Genomic DNA, 16,304 nt, shown 5'->3' on the forward strand with positions numbered 1-16,304 from the left:
TCTGGTAGTGGGGTTGCTGATTCTCCCCTCTGGTTCCTTGAATCCTAGACATGTGTACCTTCCAGCTTCTGGTTGACCCATCAGATTCAGAACTTTCTCAGAAAGTCTGCAGCACAGTATGATGACACAAGAGAGGGATTCAGCAGCAGTGGGAGGGATCTAAGTTAGACTGTAAGCACCTTAGCATCGGGCAGGTTAGGAGTATAAAAGGGTACAGAAGGAGACCACAGGCTTCTGTATCCCATGCTCCTGGGTGTTTTGCAGCCTGCCCCTGTGCTTCTGCAGTCTTGCTTGTTGACAGGGAATGGAGATGTGATGAGCGGGCAGAGCAGCTGTCTGGAAATGCTCTCAGCCAACACGATACCTGATACCTGTTTGTCCTCACCAATGGCCCTGCCGAGAGATTCAGTCGAGTCATGAGCGGAATTCAACCAGGTTAACAGATGGAAATAAAAGGAAGCTTGCGTGAGGGATATGGAGGGGCTATGGGCAGGCTTATTCTATGGGAGGCACAATTGTCCAGTCTACTGAGTTCCTTTCGTGGGCTCCCTCATTCTTTGGTTTCCCTTCCAGCTCCTCCCTCTTCCCCATTCTCACTCCCATGTGCCCTCCTATTTGGAGAACATGGAGCCCAGAGAGGGCAATGCTGACTCCACAGACACACAGCCCCAATAATGGATTTCAGGACTGTGGGAGACCACAGAGAGGATATTCCAGGAGTGGGGCCTCAGCCTCACCTCATCTTGTGAGTGTGGGTCTCTAGGAACCCCCGCTGGGGAAGCGGAAGCCTGACTGGTTCCTGCCCAGGCTCTCTGCCCATCACGTCCCTATCTGCCTCCCTGGCCCTGCCCACCCGGCACAGCAGGGACCTGGGGACCTCCCTGGATAGCAAGCTTTTAGGCAGCTCAGCTGCACAGCCAGCAGGGAGGGCCTCTGACTCAGGCAAGGAGATGTTTTCTTAAAAAAAAAATTAAAATTTTTGAAAAAAGGTCTAACATCTTGGCTTCCCCCTGAGGGGTTGGAGCCTGGTGGGTGTTTCATATGTTTTGGCCTTCACAGTTTTTCATTCGAACACACCCACACAAACACACATAAATACAGACACAGAAACACTCACACACACAGACATACCCAAAGATGCACACAAACACACACACACAAACCACACAAAGACACCCCCCCCATCCACACACAAACTTCTCAAACACACTTAAACATTCCCAAACACACTCAGACTCACACCTGCAGAAAGACACCGTCTCATACCCACATCCACACTTACACACGCAAGCACACATGCAAACTCAGCCGCACACAGAGATGCCCACTCACCCACACACGCGCACGTGTGCACACACGGGCACGCTCACCCACACTCGCCCTCACGCCGCACGGCCTCGACGTGGAGCCCCGTTTTGCCCTTGTTTGAAGTGAGGTTAGAAGTCTCCCACCTTTCTGCAAGAGATTCAGTTTCTCACCCCTCCTCCCCAATACCATCCCCCCCCAAATAAAGCCACCTCTGGCCCCATCTTTTCTTGGGTTCTGTCCAGAGAGTGCTGTGTCTTTAAGGAAGCTGAAGCTGCTGAAAGTGAGTGAGAGAGAAAAAACACAACCCAAAAAAATTTGGCATCTTTTCCCCCTCAAGTTTCTGGAGTCACTTAGGAAACACGGTCGTTGTTTTGCTGGAAGGAGAGGGCGTGTGGGTGCCCCAGGCTCCCTCCTCCGCGGCCGCTCCCCGGCACCCTCTTCCCTCCTGGCAGGGTGGGCACAGGCCTGCAAACTGAAGGTGGGGGGCAGCGTCCTCGCCTCGCTTTGGCGGCCCTGGGCCCAGCAGACTCTCGGGCGAGCTCGGCTCTTTGTTGCTTTTTGGTTCCCTCTTAGAAGAGGCACCGCTTGACCAACTAAGAGGAGTTTGAAGGTAAGGCTGGGGGAGGGTGGTGGCAAGCTCCAGGGGCCCGTGGGGTGGGGGGAGGACTACTGGACCCAGGGCTGGGCCCCCCGCGCCCTTCTCTGTCACTCCAAGGTGGTTGGGGCTGACTGGGGGGTGTCCATTCCTCTGACAGTCTCGGCCCCCAGAAATCCCAGCAGCGTTTGGGCCGAACCCCTGGCCTGGCCCAAGCCAGCTTACAGGTCCTGGCCGAGGTTTATTTAGGCAACCGCTGGCATCCCCTGAAGGGAACAGGCCACGGGTGTGATTCTGCAGAAAGGCGCTGGTGTCTGCTGTGGTCTTGGCCCAGAGTGGGAGGGAGCGGGTGGGGTGGGCGAGGGCGTGCACTGCACAAGGGGCCCTGTCTGGGCCCTGGCAAAGCATACCTGGGGTGGGGGTGGGGGCTCGAGTGGGAGGGTCTGTGGCCAGGATGTGGGAGGGCAGGAGGGAGGTGCTGTGCAGTGCTGGGGGAGGGGGCTGCTGGAAAACAGAGCTCAAGTCGTAAAGTCAGCTAGGAACAGGCTGAGCCAGGGAGCGCGCTCTGCTCCAAGGAGGACCTGCCTTCACCCTGCCGGGCTGCCTGACCGTGGGCGAGTTCCACCTCTGGGCCTCGGTTTCCCCTTCCATAGAATGGGGGAGGAGGGCTAAGGGGTGTTGGGTCTTAGGTGGGCTATGTCTGGGAGGGCTTCCTGGTGGGGACGGGCTCTGGGCTGGGGTCCTGAGAGGGTCGGGCTGCACCTGGCGACCCCGGGGTAGCCTCGGTGACACGGCCTTCCCCGCAGGGCGGACGATGCGGGAGCTGTGCCTGCTGAGCTGGGTGGTTCTCCTGGGCCTGGCAGGCGCCTGCCCCGAGGCCTGCGACTGCGGGGAGAAGTACGGCTTCCAGATCGCCGACTGCGCCTACCACGACCTGGAGGCCGTGCCGCCCGGCTTCCCGGGCAACGTGACCACGCTGAGCCTGTCAGCGAACCGGCTGCCGAGCCTGCCGGGTGGCGCCTTCGCCGAGGTGCCGCTGCTGCAGTCGCTGTGGCTGGCCCACAACGAGATCCGCACGGTGGCCGCCGGCGCCCTGGCCCCGCTGGGCCACCTCAAGAGCCTGGACCTCAGCCACAACCTGGTGTCCGACTTCGCCTGGAGCGACCTGCAGCACCTCGGCGACCTGCAGCTGCTCAAGATGGACAGCAACGAGCTGGCCTTCGTCCCGCGCAGCGCCTTCCGCGGCCTGCGGGCCCTGCGCTCGCTGCAGCTCAGCCACAACCGCCTGCACACGCTGGCCGAGGGCACCTTCGCGCCGCTCACCGCGCTGTCCCACCTGCAGATCCACAACAACCCCTTCAACTGCACCTGTGGCCTCGTGTGGCTCAAGACGTGGGCCCTGGCCACGGCCGTGTCCCTCCCGGAGCAGGATAACATCGCCTGCGCGTCCCCCCGGGCGCTGCGGGGCACGCCGCTGAGCCGCCTGCCGCCGCTGCCCTGCGCCGCGCCCTCGGTGCAGCTCACCTACCGGCCCAGCCAGGACGGGGCCGAGCTGCGGCCCGGCTTCGTGCTGGCGCTCCACTGCGACGCGGGCGGGCAGCCGGCCCCCCGGCTGCGCTGGCACATCCAGACGCCCCGCGGCACCGTGGAGATCGCCAGCCCCAACGTGGGCGCCGACGGGCGGGCCCCGCCAGACGCCTCCCCTCCCCGCTTCCGGGCCTTCGCCAACGGCAGCCTGCTCATCCCCGACTTCGGCAAGCTGGAGGAGGGCACCTACACCTGCCTGGCCACCAACGAGCTGGGCAGTGCTGAGAGCTCGGTCAACGTGGCACTGGCCAGCCCGGGTGAGGGCGGGGAGGACGTGCTGGGCCGCAGGTTCCGTGGCAGAGCGGCCGAGGGCAAGGGCTGCTATACGGTCGACAACGAGGTACAGCCTTCGGGGCCGGAGGACAGCGTCGTGGTCATCTACCTCAGCCGGGCCGGGAGCCCTGAGGCGGCAGGGGTGGCTGGAGGGACCCCTGGGCAGTGGCTCCCGGGCCTGCTCCTGCTGGGCCAGAGCCTCCTCCTCTTCTTCCTCGCCTCCTTCTAGCCCCACCCCCGACCCGCGTCCCCCACTTCCTCCTCTGACCCTGCCAATACCCCCTTTTAAGAGCCTCAGGGGTTGGGAGGTGGCAACTTTTCCTACCTCCCCTTCTGACCTCTCCCGGAACGCCTCCCACCCCCCAACTTCTAGACCTGCTCCAAGCTAGCGCCTAGGACAAATGTGTCCCCTAACTCGCCGTCGTGGGTGCTAATTGCTGCTAACCACACCGGCCGGGTCCCACTATCAGGGGCCCGTGGGCAGACAGCGCGATGCCTTAACCTGGGGGCTGGAGCCTCAAGGGTGCGGGGAGGCGTGGGGGTGCTCGGGGCTCGGCAGGGAGGTCGTGGTGGCAGATGGGGCTCCGCTGCAGGAGCCCTGGCTGGCGTGGCCCTGGGGCTCTCAGGGTCCTGCTTGAGCTCCTGCTGCTCCTTGCTGTTACCTGACGCCCACGGCCTGGGCCATCGCTTGGCCCTCGTCTGGGACCGACTGGAGGACCCAGGATGGGCCCTGGTCACCGCTCACCCCTCCTCCTTCAGCCTGTGCGCCTCCAGCCCGGACATTCACCCTGCGTTTCTCTCCCAGCGCGCATCTATAGCCTGCCCCACCCGAAGAGGCCAGCCAGCCTGGGTGCGGCCGGGAAGTAAACAGCATTTCTGATGCTCCCCTGTGTCTGCTGGAGTCTTGTCTGGATCTAGGAGCCCCCAGCGGGGGTAGGGCGGGGGACTGGAGAGTCAGACAGCCGCCTGCCTGCAGGAGGGGGGCACGTGCAGCGTGAGAGGCAGGCGGCCGGGGAGGGGGCTTCCTCCCTGCAAACCAGCCCTCTGGCACATGGGGCAGGGAGCCTGAGGATAAGACAGGGGCTTCCCAGGGTGCGCAGCTGCCCCGAGGGGTGCTTAGCCCAGCAGTGGCTTGGAGGGACATTTTGGAGGGGATGGGAGAAGAGGAAGTGCCTGGGTGGTGACCCCTCCTCCCTGACCTGCTCCTGGAAGAGACAAGGAATTGAGGGGAGTGGAGGGCCAGAGAGGTAAAGGGAAGGGAGAGAGAAGCAGGGAGGGGACAGGGGACAGGGGACAGAGAAAGATGCAGAGAGAATGAGCAGAAGAGAATATGAGGAAGAAGCCAGGGGGTGACCAGCACCGTTCCAGGAAAAGGAAATGGGGCTCCTTGAGGAAAGTTCCCAGCAGGCAGGCCAGGTAGGCGTCATTCCCCAGGAGCAGAGCCCGATCAGGAGCTGCCTGCAGGGGGCGGGGGCGGGGCTGGCAGCACCCTGTGGCTCCCTAAGAATGGGGAGCCTGTGGGTGGAGTCAGAAACCTGGAGACCCCACGTCTGAGCCGCTCAGAGAGGTGTTTCCCTATTGCCTCCATCCTGCCCCGTCCCAAGCCCGTTAGAGGCACAAAGACGCAGGGGCCAAGGAGTCTGGGGCAGCAGCTGTGAGCCGCGGCAGCTGGCCCGCCCTTCCCCCTCCCTCCTGGTCCACGCGCAGCACCTCCCCCTGGCCCACCCCCAGCTGGCAGCCCCAGCTGAGCTGTCACCACCAGCGGCATGTGTTAAGGATGGCTGCACATCTAGTGGAAAGCAACAGATGGAGCCTGATCCTCTGTGCTGGGCTACCTTGGGTAAGTCACTGTCCATCTCTGGGCTTCAGGTTCCTCAGAAACCTGCCTTAAAGTCTTCCGTGGTCCCCACTGCCCTCGGAGTGAAGCCCCAGGATGACAGCTGACCATCATCCCAGGCCTTCTGGCCCCCTCTCCGGCCTTGCCCACTCCTCCCCACCTCTCTGAGCCCTGGGCACTTGGAACCCCTAATTTCCTGCAGGCTCCCTGCTGTTGCCTGCTGCTATGCCTGTACTTATGCTGTTCCCGCAGTCTGGCTACTCTTCCCCTGTTCCTTACTTGACTAAGTTAGTCTTCTAGACTTGGCTCAGGAATCACCTCCTCCAGAAAGCCTTCCCTGATGCCCTCTCCTCCAATTTGGACCAGACCCCCTCCTCTGGGTCCATGCAACCTTAGGTGTCAGTGACCCAGCTGTGACACTTTATCATGACTGTTTCCTCATCAGAATCAGAGATGAAATCTGGGGCCTCAGTCCCCTCACACGGTCAGTCACCGACGCAGGGCCTAGAAGATGTGCTTTTTTTCTTTTTTGGGGGGTGGGTGGGGTGGGGTGTAGTGGGATCAGAGACTACCCTCTTTGTCCACTCTCACTGGCAGCCTCAAGGTGAGTTCCGGCTCCCTGGCCCCTGGCCCGGGCAGGTGAGGTGGGGAGAGGTAGCATCTCCAATTGTGCAGGTATTTCTCAGGGTCCCACTGACTCAGATCTGTGGGGGGCTGCATTTTCCCTACTCTGCGGTTCCAGGGACTCTATCCGTGCCCCCACCCCCAGTGGACCCTATGCCCAGAGCATCTCCTTCACTTTTGCATCCCCCACTGCCACCAAGTCCCCAGCAGGGGGAGGGACCCCCGACCCGTCTGCATCCCCTCTGCTTGCTCCGCCCGCTCCCGCGAGCACGGCCCCCTCCCTGCTGCCTGGTACGGCACACCCCCTCCTACCTCCACCGTCACCACTCAGAAATCTCGCCTCCCCCTCAAGTCCTGCCCATTCTTTAAGAGTCAGAATCTGTTCGACTCCCAAAGCCAGCATCCCCAGGGCTCAGGCACGGCATGGCAGGGTCCCCGCGCACTTCACCACCCACAGGGGTGCGGCCGTGGCTGCTACTCTACCCCCACCAGGGGCCCAGCCCAGCCTGGGGCCAGGATACCCCCAACCCCACGGCGCCCCATAAATGCACGGGTGCTGATTTACCGACAGTGTGGGTGCCCCTCCCCTATAAGGAGGCTGGCTCTCGGGGACAACTTTATTAGAGGGAACACACTAACGTCTTCATACTATCTAAAGGTGTAAAAACTATGAAAACATCCAAGCGCGGGCAGCTCTGGGGGGCCCAGGTTTGAGCTAAGACTTTGCTGCCGAACAGGAGCCCAAGGTCACCCCCAGGGCCGGCCTGGCCGCCCTTTCCCGGGAGGGTGGGAAGGCAGGGAGGGAAGACACTGGAGCCGGGTCCACGCAGTGGGGCCCAGGGCCGAGGGGCTCTGAGCTGGAACCCGAGGCTGTCCGGGTCTGGGATCTCCAGTCCCACTAAGGAAGAGCCACAGGGAGGCCCTGCAGGGCGGGTGGCCGAGTCGGGGGAGCCTGGATGTGGTCCCCATGCCAGCCCGGGCTCCCCTGACTCCCGCACCGAGCGCCTGAACCACCAACTGCTTCTGCAGGGCCCTCGCTGGCCAAGGGGCTGACCAGAGCCCTCCCCAGGTCACCCGGCCCAGCGACCCGGGCCCCAGGGCTTGGGTCCACGGGCACCTGCAGGAGACCGTGCCAATGGGGTGGGGGTGGGCCTGCCCTGTCTGGGGCTGTGAGGCTGGGGGAGCCAGGAAGGGCTTGGGGGGAGCGGGAAGAACCCCCGCACAGGCGAGGGCAGGGCTGGCTTTCCTTCAGGGCTGGGCGGCACCGGGCAGGGGACCCGACCGGGCCCTCTTGCGGAAGGCCTGCAGGGCGGGGTTCCGCAGCAGCGTGTAGGCCACACCCCAGCGGGCCCTGCCACGCCGGGCCCTGGACCCCACTCCCGTGACTGAAGGGGCCTTGGTCTGCAGCAACTGCATCCCTGAGAAGGAAAGACCTTCTGTGAGTCATTCAACAAACACCCAGCCAAGCCTTCCCGGCACCCAGACCCAAACGGAGTCCCGAACTCCCGTGCAGGGTGGCACGGCGAGGCCGAGCTCCAGGCGCCGGCTCTGAGAGGGGGCGGGGGTGAGGGCTGCGAGGCTGCAGAGGGGCATTTGAGAGGCTTAGGGTGTCACCCTGCAAGAGGCAGGGGACAGGTCCATGGAGGAATTGCAGGCTGGGCAGGGACAGGGCCCTGGAGCCAGTTTAGTGCCCCCTCCCTGCAACACCCCTCCTGGGCAGTGGAAAGGGGGGTTGGCCTGGGCGGGTGGAGTAGGCGACAGCCCCGTAGCAAGGCAGCCCAGGGGTGTGCGTGCGTGTCTGGTGAGTGTCTTCCTATGGTGGAAAAAATTTCCCTGACACCAAGCAGGAGGGGCGGCCGCAGGCAGGCAGGGAGAGGCAGCGAGGCTTTCCCGGCGGCCGCCCTGCTGCGCGCGCGGGGCAGGAAGAGGAGGGCGAGCACGCGCCTCCTTCCCGGGAGTAGCTGCCGGCTCACCTTCTTCCTCCTCTCCGGGTCTGAGGCCGTCCTGGGGGTCCGCCGGGGTCTGGGGCTGGGGGCTCCGTGCTCGCAGGAGCAGGGAGCAGAAGGCGGTCGCGGCTGGGTGCGACTGGCTGGCCTCGGTCTTGAGGAAGTTGCAGTATGTGCGGTAGCCTGGGGCGGGTGAGGGGTGCAGGGCGGGGGGGGGGGGGTGACCACAGGCAGGCCCCCTTAATGCTCACACAGCGCGCACACTGCACACAGGCGCACAGGCACGCCCTGCACAGACCTGCTCGCGGCGCTCCCACCGAGCGTGCGTCCCCACGGACTTGCCCAGAGTACACCCTGCGACGCCGCACGGGCCCCGCGCAGGCAGCCCCCCGCACACACACACACACCACGGCTCACGCTACAGTGGGCACGCACACCCTCCGCGAACAGAGATGTACCTCCACGTGGGCCCACGCCTCGCACGACGGCCCGCACCACCTGGGGACTCCCGCCTTGCGGCTCCCAGGGCACGGAGGGGCAACCTTGCGCTCCACACTCTGCACACAAACACTCCCAGGACACCCGCTCCAGGCCGAGGCACAGGATGCCTGGTATACGAGGAGGGCCACAGGAAGACTCGCAAAGGGAGGCACACTCACGCACAGCCCGGCACACGCCAAGCTCACGCATGCAGTGGTGACCCAGGCAGGCGGGCGCGGTCACTGCGGACGGAGCACGGGCTGCTCGGGCCCTGCCCTTCCTAGAACCGGCACACGCAGGACACCCCGCACAGGCACAGCCGCAGGCTTTCCCGGACGCACACAGGATTGTGCAGTCACAGATGCAGGACGCACAGCCTCCGAGCACAGGTGCGTGCACACAGATGCATTTACACCCTCCTTCGTCCTGCCCGCAGTTAACAAAGCTGCCAGCTCGCAAAGGTCCCTTCTTAACTCTGACCAAAGCACGTTCCAACCAATCACTCCGTGTTTTCTCCCTCCACCAGCCTCAGGCCGGGAGTGGGCCGCTGACGCGTCCTTTTACAGGGCAGGGCCCTCGCCCCTGAGGAGGGCGCCTCTTGGCTAGGCAGTGCTGTGGGTAGAAGCAGATCGTCTGCCCCATCCCATTTCCATTCTCCAAGCCTGAGGTTCCTCCCGCCTGCCATGAGTCAAGCGTGTATCAATTTTTGTCTGTGCTCCTGCAAGATGTTCCTCCTTGTTTGGTGCGTATGGATTTTACTTCAAGGTAATGGTATTACCCAGGTCACTCCGTTTTTCCTTCCCACTGAGCGCTGTTTCTGCGAGCCACCGTGTTGCTGTGTGTCTGCTCGCGGTGCTGTGCCTACCGCGGCGAGCCTGCCGGCATCTCCCTCCCCTCTCCCAGGGACGGGCACCCCAGGGCAAGGGGAGGGCAGATCCTCCCCCACTGCTCAGACAGCCTCCAGCATCCCCTCCCCAGCCCCCGCGCCCTGACCGGCGACCTCACCCGGGTCGAGAGCGGCAGCCCGAGGTGGCAGCAGGCTGAAGTCCATCTGGCCGAGGTGGACGGTGTTGTAGAGCGCGGAGAGGAGCACGCGCCAGGCGGCCGCCATGGCGCCCACCAGCACGTTGACGGGGAAGAGAAGGAAGGTGGCCGCATAGAGAGCTCGCCTGGGGTGCGCGAGAGGAAGGGCTGAGGCAGGGCGCCCCTGCCAGACCCCCTTTCCCAGGGTGGGCGTCCGAGCACGAGAGACCACAGCTGCCATTGGGGGAATGGCCTCGGTGCACCCCCTCCTGGCTGGGCCTTCTTTCTCTCTTGCCCCAGCTTGCCCTCCCTACAAGCCTGGGAGATAGGTGGTGTTACCCTCTCCTGTGGAAGGGGAAACTGAGGCCTAAAGAGGTCGCGTGACCCTCAAAGCTATCTAGCTAATCAGTGGCAGAGCTGCTTTAAGTCTAGGTGCGCCGGGATCTTTCTATGACCTTCGAATCTGCCCCCTCCCCATACTGGGTTTCTTGTCCAGTAACTCAAGTCCTTCCTGGGCCAAGATTCTCCCATAGCCTCTCCATAAGACCCACCAAATTCCTCCCTGAAAGGCGAGGTGGACACAGAGGCCCCAGAGGAGAGCAGTGCTGATCCACAAAGCAGAAAAGGCTCGTGGGGGTGTTTCTGGCCCCGTGACAGGTACAGAGAGAGGTATTTTGGAATAGGCTGGGCCACTGCCCTTTTCTCTGTGGGTAAGGCAAACTCTACTACCCATTGGGCTTCCTGAGAAGGAAAGAAGAGAGATGGCAGCGGAGAGAGAAGGGCATAAAGAAAAAGACAGGCAGAAGAAGAGACTGAGGGCCTGAGGGAGTCACAAGCTCAGGGACCAACTCACCGGTTAGTCAGTTCTGGATACCCATGGTGAGTGTCCAAGAAGGCCCAGTGGGCTGCTATGTTCTGCAGGATTACAGCCAGAGCCAAGGTCAGCCAGAAAGGCCTGGGGATGGGGCAGGGAGGACGGTCACTGTTAGCTGTCTTCCGAGAAGAGATCCCTGAGCCCTCTGCCCCTTACCGCACTCACCATGAGGACTCTAGGGCTCGGAGGAGCAGGAGGCTCGTGCCGTGGAGCACAGGCATGAACACCAGGAAGGCGAGGACCACGGTCCCCGGGAAGAAGATGGTCTGCTGAGCCAGGAGCCCTGCCAGGGGAGGGGAGGGGAGGGGGCAGGCATCAGGCTCTGCCACCTCCAGGGACCTGATTCCAAAGCGAGGGCCTTGGAATCAGGCAGACCTGGGTGCAGATCCAGGCTCCACCACTGCACTGCTTTGCTGCCATGAGCAAGTTACCTTACCTCTCTGAGCTGCAGTTTTCCCCTCTCTAAAACGGGGGAATAAAATATGGCTTAGAGTGGACTTGCTGGTACTCTACTATAAAGTTATTGTGACTCTAGCCATGGAAGAAACTGTTGCATTGATGTGGAGACAGTGGCCGTGGGAGAGGGAAGAAGAGGTGTGCTATGGGGCATTCTGGGGACTTGGAGTTGTCCTGAATGATACTGCAAGGACAGATGCAGGGTATTGCATATCCTGCCATAACCCACTGAATGGACTGGGGGAGAGTGTAAACTACAATGTAAACTATAATCCATGCGGTGTAGCAGTGCTCCAAAATGTATTCACCAAATGCAATGAATGTGTCACACGGATGAAAGAGGTTGTTGATGTGGGAGGAATGCGGGGGGTATATTGGAACCTCTTATATTTTTTAATGTAACATTTTCTGTGATCTATGTATCTTTAAAAAAAAAACCAGACAATAAAAAAATAAGATGGGAGTTAGTGTGAGGCTCCAAGGAGATAATGTCTGTGACAACTCTTTGAAAACCACAAAGGGCTTGGAAAACATTATTTCCCCCCTGTTTTCCTGAGCTCTGGGGTCAGGACTGCATATTTAATTAATGTTTGCATTCCTAAGACCAGAGCCTGGCAGACGGCAGGTGCCCACGAGTTATCTCTGGAAGCAATTGGATAATTGCTTACATGGGGTAATGTGTGCAAAAGGGCTTGGGACATCGAAAGTCCACCAAGACGAGGCGTTATGATTTTTAGTCCTGCTAATTCCTCCACTTCTTTATCATTCTTCTCCCCGTGCAGCGAGGCGAGGCCTGAAGGAAGCAGCGGGGAAAAGCCCCTGGTTTTGCCACTCTGTCCCTCATGTCTCAGGGTGCTTTACTCAGAGCAGTCCGAGGGGAGGTTCGGAAACTCAGGGCTGGCAGCGGTCCTTGACAGTCATCTGGGCCAATCCCTAGAGGGCAGGACCCCCTTTGCCGCTCCCACAATGGCCGCTGAAACTGGCTTACATACCCTGGTGACAGGGATCTCACTACCTCCTGAGGTGGCCCATCATGACACAGCACTTCCCTACAGGAGCTGAAACGTGCCTCCTTGAACTCGCCTCCCGGCCCTGGGCCGCCCTCCGTGGGAACACCTGGTGGCACGCAGGGTCGGTTCCTCACGTGAGGGGCCCGTTCCCCCTAGCTGATGAGCTGCCTACTAGGGGAGGACGGGCCCTTCTCTCCCTCTGCCAGCACAGGCAGGCGCCCGGGGGGCAGCCAAGGCGTGCAGAGCACTCTTTCCTCCCCCAGCTAGGGCCAGTGCGGGGTCAGGTAGAGGCTGGGGGGGTGGAGGGGGACTCACCGAGGCAAGTAAAGGCAGTCTGGTAGGCACTGAAGCTCATCCAAGAGAAAATGGCCTGGCGAGAAGGGCGGGGGCTCCGGGGCAGGCGGCCCGGGTCCAGGGCAGCCCCTCGGTGCAGAGCTTGCAGGTTGGCCCTGGGGTGGGGGTGAGGGAAGCAGGGACCTCAGGGACCTAAATTCCCCCCCTGGGCCAGTCACTAGCTGAACTCCCAAACTAATGACCACCCATTGCCATCAGCAGGGAAGCTCAGGGTTGAGGGAGCCCAAGGGAGATCACTAATCCAATCAGGGAAGTCAGGGAGGGCTTCCGGGAGGAGGTGATGTCGGGGCAGAATCTTCAACAGTGAATAAGAATAAAGTGGGGAGGAGGGTAATTAAGAGGCAAAATCAGGTGGGAGCCTCCACCTGAGCCAAATCGGAGAAGCAGGAAACAATTGGAATGGAAAGTGGCACAGAGCTCGACCACCCAGCAAGGGACAAGTTTGCACACAGGTAGGGGCTTTGGGGGGCCACCTCTCCGGTAAAAGACCCCCGGGCAGCAACCCTTAAGCCCCTCAAGTGCACAGGGCTTAGGGACTGGTTCTCTGATCAGGTGTGGCCCCGACCTTCCCTGGCCCCCACCCTGTTCCCAGCTAGAACCTTCTCTCTGCCTCTGGTCAGCATCTCCGAGGGCTCCTCACGGCTCTCCACGGAAGGGCAAGTGAGGCAGCTTGGCATCGCAGCCGGTGACAACCTCTCCAGCGCCCCATGCCAGCCGGTACCTCCTCGCCACACGCTCCCCTGCCAGGCTCGCGCCTCCTCCCTGCTCTTGCCCTCGTCTTCCCTCCCCCACCTCCTCTTCTACGTCCTCCATTCCCAGGGGCCAGGCCAGCTTTCCCAGCCCGCCCAGGTGGCCCCTTCTCAGAGGCAAGCTCCACTGGCTGGCCCGAGGTGTCCGTGCCCTACAGCTCTCCAGCTCCACGGGACCAGCCCGAGGGCAGGCAGGCCCACCTCCCCCCCCCCCCCACATTGCCACCAAGCTCAGGTGGGTCCAGGGACCTTCTCCCCAGGTCCCCGGGTCAGGGGTCACATAGACGCACGGGACTCCCACCCCTTCCCCCACCCCCCAGCTCTGCACTGGCCGGGGCAGGGCCCACCACCAACCTGTGCGTCACCAGCGAGTGGATCAGGACCAGGAAGGTGAGCGAACAAGACAGGACCAAAGCTGAGACATAGCAAACTAGAGGGGCGGAGAGGGAGCAAAGTGGGAGGCGGGGCCCGGAAGGGCTCCTGGGAGCCTCCGGGCCGGCCGGGGTCTTGCCTGGGTGGAGTTACCCTGCCCCACGACCACTGTGACCAAGGGCCCCTTGGCCCATCTCCAGTTCCCAGACCTGGCGTAAGTCTACAGCCTCGGCGGCTGCCTCCTGCCTCCTGACACACGGCAGCCAAGAGAGGGGGAGTCCAGCAGGCCCGGCCCTCTTCCTGGTTTTGCCACTTCCGTTGCTATGTGACCCCCAGAGGAAAACTCCATCCAAGCCGGTGTCCTCCTCCAGCTCCTCTGCTTCCTGCTTGTGGCCTTCAGGAGATCCCTCCATCTCCCCAAGCCTCAGCTTGCTTCCATGCACGCTGCCAGGCCCGCTGCTGTGCTGCCCGCTTCCCAGGATGGCGTGAGCCATGGAACTCCAGCCGGGTGTCTTTTGTTCAGGGCCCGGAAGATGCAAGTCCATGCCAGTGGGGCACAAATCCATCAGAAGGAGGCAGGCTGCTGCTGCCCGCCTCCTCTGGGGCAGGGCCCTGCCTCCCTAACTCCCCTCCCCCAGGCCATGTCCCCAGATAATGAGCTTGCTATTACCCACCCCCCCAGCAGCCAGGAAGAATAGGCATCATGTTGTGAACAAGCCTGGGCATTTAAGCATAACAGGGCCGCCGGGCTGCAGCCCTCCCTCCTATATCCACACCGGCCTAGCTCTGGACCCTCCTGGCAATTTCACAAGGTTGGGGCACAGGAATCGTCCCCACTGGGCAAGGGAGGAAGTTGAGGCTTGGGGAGAAGGCCTGGCCCAACCAGCCACACCACTGGAAAGCCTTGGAGTGAGATGTGCAACCACTTCCAAGCAGATCCAGTGAGCCCAGCTGGCCCAGACCAGTCTTCCTTGCTCCTGGGTTCCCCCAGAAACTGGGGGGGAGGGAGGCCAAACACACAGGGATGGGGCCGGCCCCATTTCCACGGAGCCGCAGGCCCTCGAGCTGTGGGTCTCCGCACTCCAGGGGATTAGGATCACCCGGGGAGCTTTTAAAGATTCCACGTGGTCCAGGCTGCACCCTAGACCGATCAAATCAGAATCTCTGGGGCTGGGACTCAGGCCTCAGTTTTGGGGACAGCTCCCCCGAGGGGCTCTAGTATGTCCCCAGGGCTGAGAAACAGCAGTGGGGGGGTTTCCCAAAGGCAGAATTTTAATGATTTCTTTCAGTTCACAATTGATTGCAATCAATCACCCCATCGACATGTATTGAGTATCTACTATAATGGTTCTCAAATCTTGACTTGCATCAGAATCACCAGGAAGGCTGGTCCAGGCACAGACGCCGGGCTCCTCCCTCAGAGCTTCTGCCTCACTAGCTCTGGGCTAGGCTTGAGCTCTGGGATTATTAAAAAGCTCCCAGGCGAATGTCAGGTCCAGCCAAGGTTGAGAACCACAGCGACAGGAATTTGGGGCCGCTCTGCCTGCCCCTGGCTCTCTCCTTCAGTGGCAAGAGGAAGCACTTCTCTGAAAAAGTGAGATTGGGAGAAGGAACTGGGTAGCACTGCCCTGCTCTTCTCATAGCCTTCTGGATCCAGTTGGCCTGAAGGGAAGGTACATTCTGGACTTCTTTCTGCCAGGAGGCAAGGGGCTGCTGGCTGAGGCTGGGTGAACAGACCAACGCAGGGGTGAAGGGTTAGCAAGACCCTCGGCCACCGGCCTGGCCTCTGATCTCCATTCATCTGCCTCCTGCTTCTTTCTCCCTCGTTTGTTTCCAAACTCAGGTCCCTCCAAGCCCCAGTGGCTGTGAAATCTTCCTGCTCTTTGCCTCCCCTGGAACCTGCTTTGTGAATAAATCTGCCTCCCCCACCTGATGGAAGCCTCAAGGACAGGTTGCCCTTGTAGCTTCAGCACCTACAAAAGGTGAGAAAATGGAGGCCCAGAGAGGGGAAGCACCTTGTCCCAGGTCACACAGCTTGCAAGTGACGGAGCAAGGGTTCTAATCAGTCTGTCTGCCTGAGAGTCTGAGGTTTCCACGAACGATGCCAGGCTTCTGGTCCAGGTGCCAGGGGGGCCACCCCGATGGGGGGCTTTTGGAACCCAGCAGACATCAAGCCCCTAGGCTGAGGACAGACCGAACGCCGCCTCGGCCGGCCCGTGTGCGCATGCCGGGCCGGGCCGGAGCTGGGTCCCCCTGGCGCGCAGCCTTCCTGTGGCCCTCGGGGGCTTGCGGGCGGCCTCACCTTCCAGCGTCCACAGCTGGTGCTTCACCAGCTCCACCACCTCCTGCTTGTCCTCCGAGAGCACGATCCCAAAACCGGCCAGCAGGTAGGAGACGTCGGTGGTGATGCCCGCCCTCACCTTCTGGACGGCGGGCACCACGCCCAGCAGCAGCAGCAGCGCCACCTGGAAGAGCGCCGGATCGGGCGCAGGCCTGGCTGTGCCCCCACGAGCACCCCGCCCCAGGAAAGGGCTTTCCGGGCTGCCTGCCAGGGGTCGAGGGAGGCCCTGGCAGCAAAGCGGCTGCAGCCGCAGGCTCACCGCGGAGCGCTTTTGTCGTCCCCTTAGAGCTGCTACGTGGCAGTCACAAACGGACACACAAGCTCAGCCTCGTGGGTCAAAGGCACACGTTCAAGGAGCACCGTGTGTGTGTATCTGTATGTGTGTGTGTGTATACTTCTTAATACAAAATTTCCAGTTTTCCCTTGTTGGAGAAAACAGTATCCTGTAAATGAGCAGGAGCACTGAAGCTAGAGA

General features: G+C 61.6%; 2 protein-coding genes across 6 annotated transcripts in view; one reads left to right on the forward strand and one right to left on the reverse strand.

The window, feature by feature from the left end:
* Positions 1–1,624: 1,624 nt before the first annotated feature.
* ISLR (immunoglobulin superfamily containing leucine rich repeat) lies at positions 1,625–4,648 on the forward strand. 2 transcript variants are annotated; one of them, XM_004476619.4, is made up of 2 exons: positions 1,625–1,918; positions 2,710–4,648. In XM_004476619.4, exon 2 carries the CDS (start codon positions 2,718–2,720, stop codon positions 3,990–3,992), a length of 1,275 nt encoding a protein of 424 aa, XP_004476676.2. In that variant the 5' UTR covers positions 1,625–1,918; positions 2,710–2,717; the 3' UTR covers positions 3,993–4,648. The 2 variants fall into 2 exon arrangements, with proteins under 2 accessions (XP_004476676.2, XP_004476677.2); XM_004476620.3 differs by lacking the exon at positions 1,625–1,918 and adding an exon at positions 2,429–2,517.
* A 2,142-nt stretch (positions 4,649–6,790) lies between these two features.
* STRA6 (signaling receptor and transporter of retinol STRA6) overlaps positions 6,791–16,304 on the reverse strand; it is a 32,679-nt gene continuing 23,165 nt past the window's right edge. For all 4 annotated transcript variants that reach the window (XM_012518842.4, XM_023584112.3, XM_023584113.3 and 1 more), the window contains exons 12-19: positions 15,791–15,953; positions 13,471–13,546; positions 12,329–12,462; positions 10,713–10,830; positions 10,527–10,628; positions 9,656–9,819; positions 8,198–8,353; positions 6,791–7,642 (exon numbers count right to left, since the gene is read on the reverse strand). In XM_012518842.4, coding sequence (XP_012374296.1) covers positions 7,473–7,642; positions 8,198–8,353; positions 9,656–9,819; positions 10,527–10,628; positions 10,713–10,830; positions 12,329–12,462; positions 13,471–13,546; positions 15,791–15,953 — 1,083 coding nt within the window. In that variant the 3' untranslated portion in view covers positions 6,791–7,472. The remainder of the gene's footprint in view (positions 7,643–8,197; positions 8,354–9,655; positions 9,820–10,526; positions 10,629–10,712; positions 10,831–12,328; positions 12,463–13,470; positions 13,547–15,790; positions 15,954–16,304) is intronic.

Source organism: Dasypus novemcinctus, chromosome 3, assembly GCF_030445035.2.
Source record: "Dasypus novemcinctus isolate mDasNov1 chromosome 3, mDasNov1.1.hap2, whole genome shotgun sequence".
Classification (NCBI taxonomy): domain Eukaryota; kingdom Metazoa; phylum Chordata; class Mammalia; order Cingulata; family Dasypodidae; genus Dasypus; species Dasypus novemcinctus.